The sequence below is a fragment of the Grus americana genome, assembly GCF_028858705.1.
Source record: "Grus americana isolate bGruAme1 chromosome 27 unlocalized genomic scaffold, bGruAme1.mat SUPER_27_unloc_1, whole genome shotgun sequence".
Classification (NCBI taxonomy): domain Eukaryota; kingdom Metazoa; phylum Chordata; class Aves; order Gruiformes; family Gruidae; genus Grus; species Grus americana.
This window is the reverse complement of record NW_026561291.1, coordinates 253,220-266,679: the sequence shown is the minus strand read 5'-3', so window position 1 is coordinate 266,679 and position 13,460 is coordinate 253,220. Positions and strand designations below refer to the sequence as shown.

The following is a 13,460-nucleotide window of genomic DNA, read 5'->3' as shown; positions in this document are numbered from 1 at the left end:
ACCCATGTAGAGACTTTTTTTTGGGGTCAAGAACAGCCACTTAGGGAACTCTCGGGCTGAAAAACAGCCACTTAGGGAGCTTTTGGGCTGAGAAACAGCCACTTAGGGAGCTGTAGGGCCGAGAAACTGCCACTTGAAGCCATTTTGCAGTCTGAAGCACTGATTTAGGTAACTCCTGGGCTCAGAAACAGCAATTTCGTGAGGTTTTGGGCTTCAGAAAACCCGTTCAGGGAGCTTTGGGGTCAGAAGCACTCAGTTTGGCAGCTTTTGGCATCCAAACCCACAGTTTAGGTAGCTTTGGGCTGAGGAATACCCACTTAGGGAGCTTTGGGGCTGAAATCCAAGAATTCAGGGACTTTCGGGGGCTCAGACACACCCATTTTGGGAGCTTTTGGGCTCAGACACACCCATTTGGGGAGGTTTTGCACTCAGAAAGACACATGTAAGGCGATTTTGAGCTCAGAAAAACCCAAGTGAGGAGCTCTTGGGCTCCGAAAAACCAATATGAGGAACTTTTGGGAGTCACAACAGCAATTGAGGGATCTGTGGGGCTTAACCCAGGAATTAAGGGAGCTTTGGGCTCTAAAAACAGATATTTTGGCAGCTTTGGGTCTCAGAAACAGGGATTTAGGGAACTCTTGGGCTGAGCAACACTCACTTAGGGAGCTTTTGGGCCTCCAAAACACTTATGTAGGGAGCTTTGGGGCTCTGAAACAGTGTTTTGGTAGCTTTCGAGATCCAAAACTTTGATTTGGGTTGTGTTGCAGCTCAGACACATCCATTTAAGGAGATCTGGCAGTCAAAACCACTTATATGGGGAGCTCTGGGTCTCAGAAACACTAACATAGGGCGCTTGGTTGCTCAGAAGCATAAATTTAGGGAGCTTTTGGGCTCAAAATCAGTAATTTAGCAAGGTTTATGTTGTGATGAGAAGTAACCATTTAGGGAGCCTTTGGTCTTGGACACACCCATTTAGAGTGATTTTGGGCTCTGAAACACCCATTTAGGGAGCTTTTTCACTCAGACACACCCACTTGGGGAGCTTTTAGTGTGAGAAACATCCACCTCAGAAACTTCTGGGCTGAAAAACAGCCACTAAGGGAGCTTTTGGGGTCTAAACCAGTGATATAGGGAGGCTTTGGGGTCTAAACCACTGATGTATGGGGAGACAGTGGGGTAGCCCTGTATGGCAGGGAGTGCTTTGACTATATAGAGCTTGACAATGGTGGTGATAGGGTTGAGTGTGTCTCGGTAAGAATCGGGGGGGAGGCCACCAAGGCAGGTGTCACGGTGGGAGTCTGTTACAGGCACATTCTGGGCTCTGCCTTTCAGGACTGGAACTGGTGGTGACAGCCCTGTCCTGTCCCCCTCCAGAGGCAGGAGGAGATGATCATCCCTGGATGACCCCCCCCTACCCCCTGGGAGCCCTGGGCCATTTCCCTCTAATGATCAATAAACCCCTTCAGCAAAGCTATGCTCTGGGGGGGGGTGTGTGTCCCTGTCCATGTCCCCTCTCCTCTGCCAGTGCCCCGGGTCCTCTCTGGCTGCACCACCGCCATGAGCAGAGCGGCTGAGGGAGCCCGGATGCCTGGGGTGTCTCTGTAAAGGAGATCCCCTTCCCACCCACCACGTGCCCCCCGGTAAGGGCAGATTAGGGCAAACAAGAGTGTCCCTCCAGGAGGCTGGGAGAGGCAAGGGGCAGACGGTGACAGCCCTTGGGGCACGCGGTGCTTTGGAGGCACAGCGGGAAACAGGTTCTTACCAGGGCTCCAGTGAGCACCATCCCCCACATTGCACAGTGGGGTGTCGGGGCAGGAGAGGGGCACGGAGAGGCAGCCTGGAGCCCCGGGTCCTCTGCCCCGCTCTGGGAGGGGTGGTGGTTCCCTGCCCCATGGACTCAGCCCTCCTGGCTTCACAGGAGATTTCAGAGCCCCACGCTGGGCCCATGTGCCTTCCTGGACCCCCAGCCCCACACCCTTGTTGGGGGCACCCCCCATCACAGACCAGGAAGGCAGGTCATGGGCTCCAGACACCGGACGGACCTCTCCCCGTGCCTCGCCATGTGTGGCCCAGCTTTGTGGGACTTTGTGTTCATTATCTCTCAGCTGTCGTTTTGTCTCTCCAGGCAGGCACTGAATTACCGCCAACATTAGGAATCAGCTCCTGGAGGAGTTTAAAATCATGGAGGACAGCGAAGGGCTGAGGGTTGGAAAAGCTCACTGAATGGCAGGTGGAGAATTGAAAACTACCTGACCTTCTCTGTGAAGACCACCAAGATGATTGATGCTCTGAGACAGATGCTTCAGCTGCAGGAGGATTCTCAATGACCTGATGGAATACGTCCGTAGGAGATACGTGGGCATCTGTGTTGGTTGCTCTTGGGAAAGTCCACGTGGTGGCTTATCATTAAATCCTATCAGGTGTGATTCCTTCCTTCTCAAAGTTGAGTAACAGGCTGAAGGAATTACTTCCAGCTGCATCCTATTCATCATAGAGGTCTACAGGGATGAATTCAAGAGAAGACTTGGGTTTGAGGCCAAGATCTCATCTTGTTTGAGGAGGAGGAGGTAGAACTGAGCTTCTTTCCTTCTCTTCCCAATAGACACATACTGGTTTTGGTTTTATTGGGGTTTTTTTTTGGTTTATTTATTTAGGTTTTTTGTCCAGGAAGAGCAGGAATTCAAGAATAAGCAACTCGATTTTATGACCCAAGACTTAATGAAGGTGAAAAAAAAACCTTTGAGTGACATTCCCCAGGGGAGTTTTGGAATTTTTGAGGGAACTTGTGGAATGTGTGAGGAAAGGTTTTACCTCCTGGATCAAGACCAGAATAAAAGGTGGGCTGGAAGGAAGGAAGTCATCAGCTACAGCGACAGGAGACCACTTGGTCCTTGTCTGTCTCCACATCCAACAGTGTTAGATGAATCAGAACAGAGAAATTCCTCAACTCTCTCTCTTATTTTTCTTTTTCCTTTACTTTTTTTTTCCCCAGACGAGACAGAAATCCCCGTATTTGTGGAACTGGCATCAATTTCTGCCACTAAAAATGACATGTGTATCGATACAGTGAGTTTCTTCCGTGATACCATGGCTGCTTTTGCCCCCATCAGATTAGACCCGAGTCCCACAGCTGAGTTTGACCCGTTCGCTGCAGCTCCATCTTTCGCCAGAGAAGCCATCGCAAAAGACAGTGAACTTCCCAAGAAGCTGGTGAGTCTTCAGGTCCCATGTCCAAAAGTCACTTGGACACTTGCTGTGAGGCCGAGTTGCTCATGTGTAGGTGTCTAATGCCATTTAAGATGATTTCTCCAGGACATCCATGTGGGTCTTGCAGGACCTGGGCAAAATCTGTGCCGTTTTCGGAGTGGAAGCCTGGTGGAACATCTCAAATGACCTTACACGCATGTGTGAGCAGCCAGAGGAGACCCAGTAGGTGGTGTGAATAGGAGGAAACGAGTTCTGGAGTCTACAGTGTAGGATCGCAGAATAACTGAGGTTGGAAGAGACCTCTGGAGATCATCTAATCTAAATCCCCTGCTTCAAATGGAGTCAGGTAGGGCAGGTAGCTCATGGCTATGTCCGATTGAGTTTTGAGCATCTCCAAGGCTGGAAGACTCCAGAACCTGTTTCACATTTTGATAAAAAAGCTTCTGTTTTACCAAAACTCTTGTGTTTGAGCCTTATGCTCTGCTCCCCATCAAAACCAGAGCAGAGAATAAGAGCTTCACCACATGCCAATGCTCTGGGGTGTTAGGAGAAGTCCAACTCTGGGGCTGTGTCTCCTCAGAAGCCCTAAGAAACCCCATCCTCAGAAGAAATAGTCACAGAAACCTCACCAGCATCAAATTTGGGGTGGGGGAGTGTTGCTCAGTGTCCTTCCAGCTGGTTGGTGGGTTTCCCTTTGGTTCTTCTGTTGCAGAAAGATTCCTGTGACAACAGAGAGTGGATAAAGATGGTTCACGACTCTCATGGTTCTGTGGAGCATTCTTTGATCTCTCAAGCCGGAAGCATCAACAGAAATGGGGTTTTTTACCATCTCGGCACCTTCAAAATTCAAGGTAAAGGGTCTTCAAGGTGATCTCTTGTCCAGTTGTATTTGTTAATGTTATGGGGAGAAAGGATCTTTCTTGAAATCATCTTCCCATGAGCAATAGATCTCCAGTTGGGTTTGCAACTAGTATGATCTCATACCACCGGTTTTCTGTTAAATCTTGATTATTTTCAGCAGAAAACAGGCTTTTCTTTCCTCCAAGGGGAGTGGTACAAGACATGAGGAGTCCTTTGATCCTTCAAAGCTACGGAAAAGGCCATGCGGTGATGGTTGTCTTCTCTGCTTTCCAGGCTAGGCTAGAAGACTGCGTCTCATTGCGACTGCTCAATGACAGCGAGGAGAGCACATCTCCAGCAGACCAAAAGACCAAGAAATACAGTTTGTCTCAGCTTGTGGCGCTCCAGAATGAGCTGACGTTGGTGGCCACCAAGGTTGAGCAAGGCAGGGAGGAGGCAAACCGTTTCCTGGAGGTGAGTCACAGCACAGCACCAACATCTACCTGAAAAATGGTGACCGTTGGGTTTGGGATTTTGCTGGAATTATTTCCGAGAGACTCATCCATGACCTGCAGTTCTGGCCTTCCGTAAGCAGAGGTGTTGCTCTAGGATGACGCCCATTTCTCAAGCGACGGGAGTGGGATTTGTCCATTGTTCCTCACTTCTGGTGCCCAACAGCCCATTCAAGACCTTTCATGCTTAACTATGGATGGACTGTAGAACGGTTTGGGTTGGAAAGGACCTTTGAAGCCCATCTAGTCCACCACCCCTGCCATGGACAGGGACACCTTTCACTAGATCACGTTGCTCAAAGCCCTATCCAATGTGACCATGAACACTTCTGGTGATGGGACATCCACAGCTTCTCTGGGCAACCTGTTCCAGCATCCCACCCTCCTTATTGTACAAAGTTTCTTCTTTATAGACGATCTAAATCCACCCTCTTTCATGTTAAAACCATTGTCCCTTGTCCTGTTGCCACAGGCCTTTGTAAAAAGTCTCTCTCCATCTTTCTTATAAGATCTGCCTTATTGAGCAGCCACGAGAACGTCTCCCCGGAGCCTCTCCAACTGAACAACCCCGACTCTCTCAGCCTTTCTTCACAGCAGAGGTGTTCCAGCCCTCTGACCGTTCCTGTTCTCCTCTTCTGGACCTGCTCTAACAGGTCCGTTTCTTTCTTGGAATCGTACAATTGTTTCGGTTGGAAAAGACAAAGATCACCGAGTCCAACTGTTAACCCAACACTGCCACGTCCACCACTAAACCACATCCCTGAGCACCACGTCTATGTGTCTTTTAAATAGCTCCAGGGATGGAGAGGAGGGGACAGGAGGGACCTGTAGGACAGGCAGGGACCTGGTGGCACCTTTGACTCGTCACAAAGCAGGAAGCGGGGGGAAAAAAAAAGGAAGAAGAGGGAAAAAACCCTGTATCTTTCCTTTGGGAAGCGACATCGCCATCCTACCACGCTGGCAGGAGCTTTTGGGGTCTTGCAGAAGGTGCAGAGTGAGGTCCCTGTTGGCAGCAGTTCCCCCAGGGGGAGCTGAGCCCCTTCCTTAGGTCCTGACTCAGCTCGGCTGAACCAACTTCTTTTTTTCCACCCAAAAAGTTCTTCTTAGAGTAAAAGGCTGAGGGGAGACCTTGTTGGTCTCTACAACTACCTCAAGGAGGTTGTAGTGAGGTGGGTGTTGGTCTCTTCTCCCGACAGGACAAGAGGAAATGGCCTCAAGTTGCATCAGGGCAGGTTTAGGTTTGATATTAGGAGAAATTTCTTCACCGAAAGAGTGGTCAGGCATTGGAACAGGCTGCCCAGAGAGGTGGTGGAGTCCCCATCCCCAGAGGCATTCAAAAACCACGTAGACGTGGCACTCTGGGACATGGGTTAGTGGACATGGTGGTGTTGGGCCGATGGTTGGACTTGATGATCTTGGAGGTCTTTTCCAACCTTAATGATTCTATGATTCCTATTGGTTTTCTTGGGCTGGCCTTCTGAAGTTACCTCATTCTCTTGGAATTGTTTCCTTGGTCCTTTTCTTCCTCATCCTGCTTGCATCTGCCCGTTTCGGAGAGTTCTGTGTTAGCAACACCAACTTTATCAGAAAGTTTACTCTTGGTCAGCTCTTGCGGCCTTGGACTAACTCCTTTACGTCTGGTGCTAAGTGAGGTTATTAACCCTAACGATTCCCAACACACGTCATAGAATCATAGAATCATGGAATCACGGAATCATAGAATCATGGAATCACGGAATCATAGAATCATGGAATCATAGAATCATAGAATCATGGAATCACAGAATCATAGAATCATAAGATCATGGAATCTTAAGGTTGGAAAAGACCTCTAAGGTCTTTGGGGTCAACCCACCACCACCACGTCCACTAAACCATGTCCCGAAGTGCCACGTCTACACATTTTTTTAACGGTGTCACTGCAAGCTGTAATGGAGCAACTCTGAGAGAGCGGACAACATCTGGGGGGCATCTTCTTGGAGGTTGTTGGGAAATTCCTTTGGTCCATCGAAATAGCAGCAGATGCCAGAATTTAGGGCAACTGAACCTTTTGCTTCTCCTTGTGTTGAGGGCTTCCAACAGTAACGTGGAAAGACAAACGCCATAGCCTCAAACATACACCCGCCACACTTTGCTCGTTCTTTCCTCAACTTTGATTGCTGAGCATGATGTCATATGGTATGGAATGTCCCTTTGGTCCTTCGGGGTCAGCTGTCCCGCCTGTGTCCCCTCCCAACTTCTTGCCCGTCCCCAGCTTACTCGCTGGTGGGACAGGGTGAGAAACAGAGAAGGCCTTGACGCTGCGTGTTTTGGGTTTGCGTGGCAAGGTTTTGGTAGCAAGGGGGCTACAGGGGTGGCTTCTGCGAGAAGTTTCTAGAAGCTTCCCCTGTGTCTGATAGAGCCAATGCCAGCCGGCTCCAAGACGGACCCGCCGCTGGCCAAGGCCAAGCCAATCAGCACCTCTGTGATAACGTATTTAAGAAGGAAAAAAATAAAAATACCGGCAGCTTTTGCAGCCAGAGAGAGGAGTGAGAAGATGTAAGGAACTCTGCAGACACCAAGGTCAGTGCAGAAGGAGGGGCAGGATGTGCTCCAGGCGCCAGAGCAGAGATCCCCCTGCAGCCCGTGGTGAAGACCATGGTGAAGCAGGCTGTCCCCCTGCAGCCCATGGAGGAAGGATGATAGTGGAGCAGATATTCCACCCGTAGCCTGTGGAGGACCCCACGCCAGAGCAAGGTGGAGGAACCTGAAGGAGGCTGTGGCCCGTGGGAAGCCCACGCTGGAGCAAGCTCCTGGCAGGACCTGTGGACCCATGGAGAGAGGAGCCCACGCCGGAGCAGTTGGTGAAGGACTGTAGCCCGTGGGAAGGACTCACGTTGGAGAAGTTGGTGGAGGACTGTCTCCCGTGAGAAAGACCCCACGTTGGAGTGGAGGAAGAGTGTGAGGAGTCCTCCCCCTGAGGAGGAAGGAGCAGCAGAGACAAGGTGTGATGATCTGACCACAACCCCCATTCCCCGTCCCCCTGTGCCGCTGGGGCGGGAGGAGGGAGCAAATTCGGAGTAAATTTAAACCCGGGAAGCACAGAAGGCTGGGGGAGGTGTTTTAAGATTTGGGTTTATTTCTCATTCCTCTGTTTTGCTTGGTAATAAATTGGATTATTTTTTTTTTTTCTAAATCAAGCCTGTTTTGCCCATGACAGTAATTAGGGAACGATCTCTCCCCGTCCTTATCTCGACCCACGAGCCTCTCGTTATATTTTCTCTCCTCTGTCCAGCTGAGGAAGGCGGGGGGGGGGGGAGTGATGGAGCAGCTCCGGTGGTCACCCCACCACATTGGGAAGCACTGCTGAGCGATAACTACGACGTTAGTGTGTTATCAGGACTGGTTTGGTCACAGATCCAACACACGGCACCGTACAGGCTGCTACGGAGAAAATTAACTCCATCCCCGCCAAAAGATGTTGGTGCAGGGGGCAGACGGGGATTTTGGAACAGGACTGGGGAGAAAGGGTTGAATGTTTCCCAGGATAAGAGGCGAAATCTCTCTCCTCTCTCCCCAGCTGTGCTGTCTCCTGCCTGATGTCATAATGCACCTTCAAATGATGCGGGCTGATGTCACAGGGGGATGCCCCACATCACAGGGAGGTCTCCCCAGCGCCACGTGGGTGCTGGCATTTCCCAGCGAGGCCTGGGAGCTGCTGGGCACTGCTCAGGGGCTCTCCACTGCTGCCCTTCGGAGCTGCTCCACAGCCAGGAGCAGGGTCAGGAGGCAGCGGGGCTGTGCTGGGGGACCCTCGCTGACAGGCAGAGCGGAGGCACGTCAGAGAGGAGTTTTGGGAGAGGAGCTGCGAAGAGCATCCCTTTCCCTGAGCTGAGGGCAAGCAGCCAGCGCGATGGAGGGCTGCTGCACCGTGGCCGTCAGCTTGGAGCTGAGCAGCTCGTTCCCCATGCTCCTGCGGCTCTCCACCAAGGGTAAGGGGTTTGGGAGCTCCTTCCGCAGGGGTTGCGCTGGGGCTGTCTGCTGCCAAAAGCTGCGGGGGGTGGCTGGACAGGGCTGGGGGCTGCCACAAGAACCCTGCCCGAGGGTCCCACATGGCTCGGGGGACAATGTAGCAACCAGAACTCCCAGCTGCCCGCAGCCCCCAGGCTCCCATGGGCATGGCTTGGTCCCCTGGCGAGGGGGGCCACCCAGGGCCAGCTTTTCCTGGGAGCTGGTACCTCTTGGGGTTCTGGCTCTGGGATGAAAAGGGGTCCTGCATCCCAGGGGCTGGGGTGTCCTTCAGCTCTCACAGGGCTCTCGTGAGGCAGCTGGAAATGCCTCTGCTGTAAATCAGCCCTCGACTTTGAACTAGTCTCCTCTGGGAGAACCTCTGTTCCTTCCCTCTGGAGCCTCTTGTGCTGCCAGGCTGGCAGATCACATCCTGGGCTCTGGGGTGTCATCCCTTTCTGGGGGTTAGGTGGCCACAGCCCTGATCCGGAGCCCTTCCCACGTCCCCATTTCTGCTCCAGCCCTGCCCCGGGAGCAGAGTAAGGCGGGCAGTGTGAAATGGGGGCACAGCCCCCTTGCCGAGAGACTGTGAGCTGGCTGGCCTGGAGCCTGACCCCTCTTTCCCTTGCTTTCCAGAGGTTGTGGCTATCTGGGACGCTGTGTCCGCGTACATCCTGACACAGATGAAGCTGGACAAGGTGGGTTGGCCTCTTGGTCTCTCTTTGTCCTGGACAGCCTGGGCGCTGGGGAGCGATCCCTCCCTGAGCATCGTGGCCGCACACCGAGACAGCCTCGTGTACCCACAGCTGCTGCTTGGTCAACCAGGAGAAAAATCAAGTCTGGACCTAGTCTGAGGAAGTATTCAGTGCACGATGGGGCTTCACTCTTCCCTGTGGTCAGAGTGGAGAGACCAAGCAGAGAGACGGGGGATTATGCTGGGTCCATACCAAGGGTAACGGCTGGGAATCAGTCCCAGGTGTATTCCCTGGGCTGGAAATGTCTGGGATTTTCTCTGGCCAAGGGATGTGAGGAAATATTTTGAGGAGGGGAAGAAAACAAATGGAGAACATGGGCCTGTTGCAAAGTTTTCACTTTACCCATCTCTGCAGTACTCACTCATCAGCCTTTGGTCTTTTTTCCTGGGCAGGGTGTCCTGCTCACAGGACTTGGGACCTTCGCTGTGCTCCAAGAGCAACTCCAGGGCAAAGAGGAGGCATATGAGGTTCGAAGACCAGTCTTCCAGCCGGACATCGATGCGTTGCAGCTGGAGGAGCTGGTGTTCCCTACAGTGGTTATCCCTGGTGAGAAGGCAGTGGCCACCCTCCACTTTCCCCCTCCACGTCCGGGGGAGGACGTGTGCTCTCTGCTCTTTGGCAAGGGCTGGGAGATGTCGGGAATGGCCTCCAAAGGTCGGGGGACAGCTTGAGCTCCCCCAAAACAAACCACTCCCCGAGAGCTGTTTTATAAACGACCGTTTCCCTGGCATGTCGTTACAAATCTTACACGGAAATTTGGCCTGCTGTGGCAGTGACGATGTTCCTCCTCCTCGCAGGCAATGTCAAGATCCAGCCGCTGAACTACAAGTGGCTGTCGCGAGCCACCTGCTTCCCGCAGCACGTGGTGGCGGAGTGCGTGCGAGAGACCGTACGCTTGTACTCGTTCCAACTGCAGAAGGGGCGGCGCCTCGCCTTCGTCTTCAAGGACATTGGCGTTCTGTCCTGCAAAGACGACGTCCTGTGCATGCGGTTTTATTACAACTGTGTCACAGGGCTGGAGAGGAAGGCCAGCCGGATTGCGCTGCTTCGCACAGTAAGTTGCTCAGGTTTTGAGGGCTGCTTCCGTTCTTTGGGAGCTTATTGAAGGGCGAGCAAGCCAATCACCCTCGGCCAGCCTGGACGTGGCAGGCCAGTCAATCACCTCTCCCCACGCTCGCCCCCGCTGACTTCTCCATTAGCAAAGAAAGTTTCTTCTGAGTTTCTGGGTCCTTGCCCTGCAAAAAGCCCAGCACTGTTATTGCGCAGTCTCAGCGTTTGCCGTGCAGCTTCTCCAGAGCAGAGCAAGGGCTAACGCTCATGGAGGAGGATTTGGAAGACTGGTTTGGAGAAGTGGCTTTCTTTTGGAGCGGGAGACAGGTCTGCTTCCTTTGGGAGCCAAAAGAGAACTGCCTTGGAAACCTTCTGACAGCTCCGTGTCACTTTGCAGAGGCTGTGGATGCCGAGTGCAGAGGTCTCCGGTGGAGCAACCACCGCTCGGGGGATGCAGGCTGCGCCTGCCCAAGCGTTCCCGAGGTGAGTGCCTTTCCTCTGCAGCCCTCGACCAACCAAAGTCCTGAAGCGACTGGTTTCTGGTTAAATAACGCTGATCTGGGGCTACGCGTGCATTCTCCTGGACCGACCGGGCATCGTGATCGTGTTTCTCACGCCCAGCCTGCCGTCCTTCCCATCAGAGAGAACCAGCTGCACACGGAGAGGACCTTAAGCTACATTTTCTGGTGTTGGGGGCAGATTGCCAAGAAAACCTGTGCACGGCCACCAAGGAAAAGGGATGCCGTGCCTCGCACGACAGTCAGGAGGATTAGTGCTGGGGAGCTGCAGAGGGCAGGGGTCACCCTTCTTCAAGCCTGTGTCCCCATTTGCTTTCCAGGTTTGAGTTCCTTGTGATCAGCAGATCGGTGGCCAAGGCGTTCTCCACCTGGCACAAGAAGGCTTCAGGAAAGCACAGGATCAGCAGAGGTACGGGAACAGGTCCCGCTGTCCAGGTGGGCCCTGCCCCACACTGGGTGACCGCAGCCCCGTTAAAACGCACTCCCCACGGGGCTGCTCTGAAGAGCTTCCTTCTTTCCCAGCTTCCCAGGGGTGTCCTGACAAGCTGCTGCAGAGGCGCGTGAAGCTCTCCCTGCCCGTACTGCCAAGCCAGGGGCCAGGCACCAGGCAGCCAGACATGGAGAAGAAGACTTCTGCCAGGTGAGACCCTTGTGGGAAGAGATGAAAGGGGTCCTTGCACCCATGTAGGAGAGACATCCCGTTTGGACACTGGCTGTAGGGACTCGGGAAGGTCCCTGGCACAGGCCCCATGCTTTGTATGAGCTTCTTTGCCCCATCGCAGGCCCCGTAGTGGGGAAGGTGGTGGACGTTGTGTGCTCCCCACATCACTTTGCTTGCCCTTACAACAGACCTGAGGTGCAGTCCTCTCCCATCCGTCTGATGGGGCTCAGGAAAGGCTCCCCCTTGCCATGGGAAACGGCCCCACCTCCCCCGCTTCTTCTGCCAGCCTGGGGAGCTTTGATACCCGATGAAAGTGGGAGACCAAATTGCCCCGTGCTCGTGCCGACTCCTCCTGGTGTCTCTTTGCAGCGTGCTCCCGCCATGTCCAGGCAGCTCCCCCAAGACGAAGGAGGCAGGCAGGCAGGAGCCATTTCCTCCAGCCAGGCCCACCGCTGCAATCCCGTCCTCCGAAGGCTGCAAGAGAGCGCTGCAGGTACGTGCTGTGCCTTGCTGTAACTACTGTGCCGCTGAGACTCGGCTAAAGCCTCTTTGTGCAGAGAGCCGAGCTGAAAGGATCCCTTGGCGTGCGTTCCTTGTAACCTGCCTGTCACCCCCTTCACATCTTCTTCACAAAAAGGAAGGTGCTACACACCCTTCTCGCCTGTTATTGTCCCAGGGGTTCATAGACTCATAGAATCATTAAGGTTGGAAAAGACCTCTAAGATCATCAAGTCCAACCGTCAACCCAACACCACCATGTCCACTAAACCATGTCCCAAAGTGCCACATCTACACGTTTTTTGAACACGTCCAGGGATGGGGACTCCACCACCTCTCTGGGCAGCCTGTTCCAATGCCTGACCACTCTTTGGGTGAAGAAATATTTCCTAATGTCCAATCTAATCCTGCCCTGACACACCTTGAAGCCATTTCCTCTCGTCCTCTCGCTTTTTATCTGGGAGAGGAGACCAACACCCACCTCACTACAACCTCCTTTGAGGTAGTTGTAGAGAGCGATCAGGTCTCCCCTCAGCCTCCTCTTCTCCAGACTAAGGTTGCCATGAAACACTTTATTCTGGCCAGGGGCTATGGAAAATGTCCAAGTCCTTCCTAGGCGCTTGGCAGTGGAGGTCTTTGGTCACTCAGCCGTGCTCGCCATGCGTTGGCGTGACTCCACGGCCCCTGACCTGGTAGGGGCAAAGCGCTGCCAACCGACCGGCTGAGGCAAGGGGCACCACCACGGGTCAGAGCCGAAGGAAGCTGCTGCAGGAGCTGAGACTAATCCTGCCTGCTGCTGCGTTTCCATCCCCTCCAGGAGGTCTGGCAGCTGTCTGCAGAGTGGGAGCAAGTGAAGACGCGGTGGCAAGAGCGACGACAGCAAGCGAAGGCAGAATGGGCGGCGTGGGAAGCCTGGGCTGCAGGGGAGGATCGCCAGCCACCCCAGGTACGGGCAGTGATTGACACCGCTGAGAGCAGCAGCAACCCTCTGTGTCGGGGGTCTCCAGGGGGTTGGAGCAGGACTGACACCCAGCTACAGGGCAGGGGTTTGCCTGCTCATCCCCTGGGGGAGAGATGGGCAGCAGGATCCGAGGGGCAAAAGCAGCCATCAGCCGTGGTGACGGGCACGTGGTGCTTAGTCTGCCGGCTCCCAGGTCCTGCTGCAGGCTCCTTTCAAGAGGTCCTCTGGGGAACAGCACCTCTGTCTGCCGTCTGGTTTGCTGAGAGCATCTCCTCCTTGGCAGGCACTCGGCACTGGAGGCCCTTGGATTCCCCACCCTCCGGCCCAGCCCAGGAGAAAGGAGGTCAACGAGAGGTGGAGGAAGGCGGAAAACCCTCTCCCAGCAGAGGAGATGGCAGCAGCAGCCCAGCTGAAGAGACTCCAGCCTGAGTAAGTGTGCGCTGGCTCTGGACACAGCCTGGGGCAGTCGAG

The 13,460-nt window shown here is 53.8% G+C and overlaps 2 protein-coding genes across 2 annotated transcripts; both read left to right on the top strand.

Annotated features, from left to right (window-relative positions):
* Positions 1–2,806: 2,806 nt before the first annotated feature.
* LOC129200064 (uncharacterized) lies at positions 2,807–8,485 on the top strand. Its single transcript, XM_054811319.1, has 4 exons — positions 2,807–2,837; positions 2,993–3,210; positions 4,342–4,521; positions 8,119–8,485. The coding sequence occupies exons 2-4, from the start codon at positions 3,052–3,054 to the stop codon at positions 8,431–8,433; spliced, it is 654 nt and encodes a 217-aa protein (XP_054667294.1). The 5' UTR covers positions 2,807–2,837; positions 2,993–3,051; the 3' UTR covers positions 8,434–8,485.
* LOC129200035 (uncharacterized) lies at positions 8,452–13,422 on the top strand. The gene is made up of 10 exons (XM_054811291.1): positions 8,452–8,530; positions 9,183–9,244; positions 9,694–9,955; positions 10,099–10,355; positions 10,749–10,834; positions 11,190–11,278; positions 11,392–11,509; positions 11,900–12,023; positions 12,846–12,974; positions 13,273–13,422. Exons 1-10 carry the CDS (start codon positions 8,452–8,454, stop codon positions 13,420–13,422), a joined length of 1,356 nt encoding a protein of 451 aa, XP_054667266.1.
* Positions 13,423–13,460: the final 38 nt, after the last annotated feature.

What these genes read in the sequence shown, in the direction of transcription:
- LOC129200035 (XM_054811291.1), top strand. Translation starts at nt 8,452, where the DNA reads ATGGAGGGCTGCTGCACCGTGGCCGTCAGCTTGGAGCTGAGCAGCTCG. An exon ending in CCTGCCCAAGCGTTCCCGAG is followed by an intron (nt 10,835 to 11,189) that starts GTGAGTGCCTTT and finishes TTTGCTTTCCAG; the next exon opens with GTTTGAGTTCCTTGTGATCA. An exon ending in AGGATCGCCAGCCACCCCAG is followed by an intron (nt 12,975 to 13,272) that starts GTACGGGCAGTG and finishes CCTCCTTGGCAG; the next exon opens with GCACTCGGCACTGGAGGCCC.
- LOC129200064 (XM_054811319.1), top strand. Translation starts at nt 3,052, where the DNA reads ATGTGTATCGATACAGTGAGTTTCTTCCGTGATACCATGGCTGCTTTT. An exon ending in GTGAACTTCCCAAGAAGCTG is followed by an intron (nt 3,211 to 4,341) that starts GTGAGTCTTCAG and finishes TCTGCTTTCCAG; the next exon opens with GCTAGGCTAGAAGACTGCGT. An exon ending in AGGCAAACCGTTTCCTGGAG is followed by an intron (nt 4,522 to 8,118) that starts GTGAGTCACAGC and finishes CTCTCTCCCCAG; the next exon opens with CTGTGCTGTCTCCTGCCTGA.